At 37.4% G+C, this 5,407-nt stretch overlaps 1 protein-coding gene across 1 annotated transcript in view; it reads right to left on the bottom strand.

Moving 5' to 3' along the window:
- Positions 1 to 506: 506 nt before the first annotated feature.
- Positions 507 to 5,407, bottom strand: part of SLC35G1 (solute carrier family 35 member G1) — an 8,784-nt gene continuing 3,883 nt past the window's right edge. The window contains exons 4-5 of the mRNA XM_014309099.2: positions 1,855 to 2,035; positions 507 to 1,348 (exon numbers count right to left, since the gene is read on the bottom strand). Of these exons, the coding sequence (XP_014164574.1) occupies positions 589 to 1,348; positions 1,855 to 2,035 (941 nt within the window). The 3' untranslated portion in view covers positions 507 to 588. The remainder of the gene's footprint in view (positions 1,349 to 1,854; positions 2,036 to 5,407) is intronic.

Raw genomic sequence — 5,407 nt, 5'->3', positions numbered from 1 at the left:
GATAGGTAATTTTCTCAAGTTAATTTTCTCTTGATATTACTTGGAAAAATTAAATCGCTTTTGTTTTTATAGAATCCGAATTAAATCCGCATTTGGCATCTGCTTGTGCAAAATAATAACTAGAAAGCTTATAGAAGTACAAGCTTTATCTGTTCTATAAAATCTGGTTGTTTAACGATTATCAACTCTTCATTCCCTTCCAACTTTTGTACTGCAATCCCTGTGGTAATCAAGCACAGAATATTAAGTCTGGGAGACTTATTTCCACTGCTCTGAAAAATAGAGTCTAAGTGGAGAGTCAGGAACTTTAGGAAAATAAATATTGTACACTTCTGAAAGGAAGCAACATCTTTGAAGTATCTTTCTACTGCCCATATTAGCACGCCTAAATATAAGAAAGGAAAGTATATACCTCATCAGTTGCTAAAACATCTTCGATTTTGGTTAAAAAAAAAGTCAACTTATTTTACTGGATACAATTTGGTACTACAATTTGGTAAATGGGATATTTAAATAAATAAAAATAAATATTGTATTTATGTATCTTTCAAGATTGCTTGTTTCTGTAGTGAATTAGTGTCCATATTGTTAGATTTCCCTCTGTTTAGCTTTTTTCACACTGTGTCTCCATTTACGAATGGCGGTTCCGGAACTACTGGCTACTACACAAAGGGCACCACCCACAGTCCACCAAGTTGGTATATGATTGAGAAAAAGAACTTGTAAAATAAAAGCAAACACCACATCCATTGTTCTCATTATTGATACAGGTCCAGCTTTCTCTATCTGTAATGCTTTTGTGAGAAATATCTGACCCCCCAACCCTAACAAGCCTATTAATATTAGAAAAACCCTATCCCTACCACAATGTGGTAAACGCCATTCATTCAAAACAAACAATGCTATAATACAGCCAATTAATCCAATGACTGCATAATACCAAATTGACAAAAAATAATGCACAGACTTTCCCACCTTCCTTAGTATAACAATAGTCGAAGCTGCAGATAACGTGCTTGCAATCGCTGCTATAGTCCCTTTAAGGTGATCTGAGTAACTTCCTTCAATCCCTGCAACATGTGAGCCAAACAGAAATGGTGGTCTGGCAATAAGAATCACTCCAGTGACTGCAAAGAGAGTGAACAGAACATCCCAAAGGCTGTATTTCTCTTTGAGAAAGATCCATGCCAGTAATGATGTAAAAACAGGACTGGTAAAAGTTATAACAGTGGCATCAGCTAGTGGCATGACTTGGTAAGCGTAGTAGAGAAGAACCATTGCAGTAGAGCCAAGGAATCCTCGGAAGAAAAGAAAAATTCTTTTACCTTTTGGTCCCAAAAACCCTGTTCTGAAAAACAGAAATGTCACATTAATGTCACTGCCTTGCTTATTTCATTACTAACATCCAAACATATTTAACTGTGGTACACACCTTTCTAGACAAGGGAGTTCAATACCCAAATATTCTTAACTGTCTGATCACAGACCAGACCAGTTTATTTCCATCATGACCCCCAGTCACATTCAGAGTCCAGAACCTGTTCCTCTAGTGATCAATTTTTCACTTGCAAAATAATCCAATATCTACAAATCATCTTCTGTTTTTTTAGATCACCCCTTTGTGGAAATCAAAGCATTTGATACAATAATCCTAGTAGAAGTCTCTACCATTCAGGGAGTCAAAGTTTTTCGGTTTTCTGAATCATATTAAGAAACGACCAACTAATCTAAAATAATGCAGTTATGCAACTGAAGTACAAACTAAAATATCATTGCATTGCAATCATATTTGAGTGATAATTCTAGATCTAGTTTTAAGAAATAACTTGAAATTCAAACATTTTTTACACTTACTTGTAGTATATTAAACCAGGAAGAACAAATGCCATTTGGAAAACACATCGAAATGCACTCACTTCCACTGAATGTACATCTTCTATTTTTTTAAGAAATAAAGAGGCCACTGAGAAAAGGAAGGCAGACAGTATGGTATAAAACAGACCAAGTCCTGGGCACGCAGCTTTCTTCTTTGCCCCTGCAACAGATAAAACTACAGTTAATAAGGATCTATTAGAAGATTTCTCTGATCAGACAGCTCTGCACACTGCAGTGCTCCACGTATCTGTAGTGATTTCTGTGATGGAGAACAGGGGAACCAAAGAAACAAACACAAATATTACATGTATTTACCAAATCTACCATGAAAATACTTTTCACTGACCATCATGGGTCTTCTTTTTTTCTTAAAACAGGGTGTAAGAGATGAACTCTAACACCTGGGATACAAAACACTGCAGTTCTACACGAGTTAGTAGACTTAACTTCTTGTAGGTATCAGACTAGTATGGGTGATTTACGATAGGGACTAGTCACAATTCTGCCCAGGAACCAACAAACGTAACTGAATACAAAACAGTCCATGGTCAGATTCTGAAACTATTATCTTGGGAATCAGCTGCTTACTTAACTAAGGTTCCTAAGCAAAAGTTAATTTCCTTTCTCACGAATACACAATATAAAATCTCTGTACAGAAGTTCATTTTTGTTATACCTCATGTTTATTTTGCAGCTAAATCACCCTAAATTTGACCAACACAAATAACATTTTTATCTTGCTATAGGAATCCAAATATTTTCTTCAAATAGGCATCAAATACAGATTTTTAAGCAGAATAAATTTAAGTAACTAATGTTAGAACACCAAAGGCCTGATATCTATCATAATTCCATGAAGACCTTAGTTTATGCTTATTTATCAGACTTCCCCTTCCTGAAAGTTTCCCAAGTCTAATGTTTCTATTCAAGTTTCCTCATTGCCTCAGGCTCTCTTCAACCACACACTCTTCCTCGTTCCACTCATTTTCTCCACACTGAACTATTAAAAAAAAAAAAAAAGCAAGCAAGGAGAGGGAGAACTGTGAGACAGACAGAGAACTGTGTCGAAGTTAGCAGTGGCAGCAATCTCCAAAGAAATCAGCCTTTTTTGTTATTGTTTTTTTGCATAAAAGGAACAGTACTTCCACTGAACACCAAGGAAAACAGAGCCCATCTAAAAATTTGAGTGGGATGTCACCTCACTATCTCTTTCTTTTTCTCTACCTGCATAAAACATTGGGAGCTACCTTTTCTTCTGCAACTCCCTCTAAAGATAGGAGCAAGAACTCCATGTCCCAGAGGCAGTGTTTTGATAAAAGGGTGCCTCATCTCACATCAGTGTGGCAGCCTGTGAGCCTTATGGATCCTCTAAAACACCATCAGCTGGGTACTGCTGCAAGTTGCTTAGCAACTAAGTATGGTTTTGAGAGGTTTTTTTTTCTAAATTAACAAAACTTGTCACAAAGCATTTTGATCCTCCTTGAGATCAGCACTCAAGGCTGAGAAAGTGCATCTTACTTACTGCCTAGAAGGGGAGACTGCAGGCTGACAGTCCTAGGGACCCAGGCTTTACAACAGCCTGAAGTAGGCAAAAGGTTTGCTTTCTCAAGGAATCCTGCCACACTGCAGCTGAGAGTTACAGCTTCTACTTGAAATATTTCTGTTTAGCAACAGCTTCTTACATAAAACTGACTACAAAAACTACCACAAACCAACACTGGACCAGGACGCCTACCAACTATGAAACAAAGTGTTTAAAAAATGTTCATGAACTACGTAATGCCTTAATCCACACAGTCACATAACAGAACTTCAAAATTAACAGTCTCTAATATTGAAACAAGAGGAATCAGACTGGCTTATAACTGAAATGGGAAACCCAAACCCAGGCTGGCTTATGGATGAACACAGCACAAACAGAACTATTAACTTTTATCTCAGGCATGATAGCTTCTCTGATTATTACAGAATGAAGCCAACCTAAATAAAGGAAGCGTTGAAATGGAAAACCAATCAAATTAAAGCAAAATACACTGAAAGGATCTTATATCCAGAACTAAACTTTGGATTGTAAGGAACAAACAAAAATCAGAAGGAACTAATTTCTGTAAGCTACCCAACAGACCAAGCCTATCAAAAACAGAATCTTCAGAACCTTGTAATACTAGAATTTAAACCATCAACATCTTGAATTGCCAAGGCATGTACTTAGTGCAATAAGAAAGTGTTTTATTTCCTTTTAAAAATAAAATGGTCCAAGTTCTTCCACCAAAAACAAGAACTGCAGTTCTGAAGAGTACTTATTTCAAAGTAAGTTTTAGAGAGAAGTTACATTAAGGTAACATTCCCACCCCACAAAATATTAAGCCTCAAAATACCAGCCTAACACCATCAAAACAGTCAAGGACTCATGCTTTTTTCAAAGAATGTAGCAGCCTGAAAATCAAAAGATTTCAAGCAGTACTCAAGTCCTCTTTTTTTGAGTGGCTACCGATTTAGTTTTCCGGTTTTATTTCCTGGCCATCTCCACACATAACGCTTTCAAACAATCTTCCACTTCTGTTTCAAGTCATAGGTAAAAGCCTCCCACTGCGACCTGTTTTAGTTGTAAATTCTAATTGAGTTTTTAATGCTGTACTTTGTTGCAATCAGTTTTATACTTGCAAAATGCAAGCAATGAAAAAAATCACACTTCTCACATACAAGCATCTCAAGAATAGCAGGAGAGGCAGAAGAGTGCTGGCTTTGGGAAAGACAGTCAGTGAGAAGATGATTGTCCTAGACCTTCAGGAAAGGCAGAAGATTCCCCACGTTATAAAAAGCAGAAGAGCTCTCTTTGACTTCTGTAAAGTGCCAGGAGCACAACAGCCTGCATGGGAACTAATCATGGTCATGCAGACAAGATCTAGGGAGTGATTCACAGTCTTCAGTCATCAATTCAGTCAACAAATTTGTGAGGCAGACAACCCAAAACCGACGTACTCTGTCTGGTTAATTAATCGAAGTTTCTCAGGATTTCAAACACTGGTTTTTTTCCCCCAAGCTTTGCTTTGTAAGTGACACTAATGTGAATTTCACTGATGAAGGACTCTGGCCTCTCCACAGCTCACCAACAAATCTATTTTCTGCTGGAAAGTCAATTACAGTCATTTTAATGACAAACAAATTTTCAGTGAAGTCGTTTTAAAAAAAGTACTCCAGATAACTTCAGAAATTATTTTAAGATGGCATTTATGTTTTAAGAGAACTCTACTTTAAACCTACATGTTCCATATTTCCCAACACGTTTGCAGCTTTATCAATTTGTGGCTTTATCAGAAAGTCACAGTCCCAAGTGGACCAACTAAAGCGCGCTCTCAAACGCATTTATAGTGCCAGAAGTTCACACAGGCAGAAGGCACCTCTATTTACCCAAATCTGTCAAGTCTTTTAAACTTTAAAAACAGGAAGTACTGTTTTCCCGAGGAATAATCGCTCCCGAGGTTCTCACAAAGGCGACAGAGCCGCCCGGCCCTGGGGGTGAGCGGTGCCG

This window comes from Geospiza fortis, unplaced genomic scaffold, assembly GCF_000277835.1.
Source record: "Geospiza fortis unplaced genomic scaffold, GeoFor_1.0 scaffold130, whole genome shotgun sequence".
Classification (NCBI taxonomy): Eukaryota; Metazoa; Chordata; class Aves; order Passeriformes; family Thraupidae; genus Geospiza; species Geospiza fortis.
The sequence above is the reverse complement of the archived record's forward strand: the minus strand, read 5'-3'. Positions and strand labels throughout refer to the sequence as shown.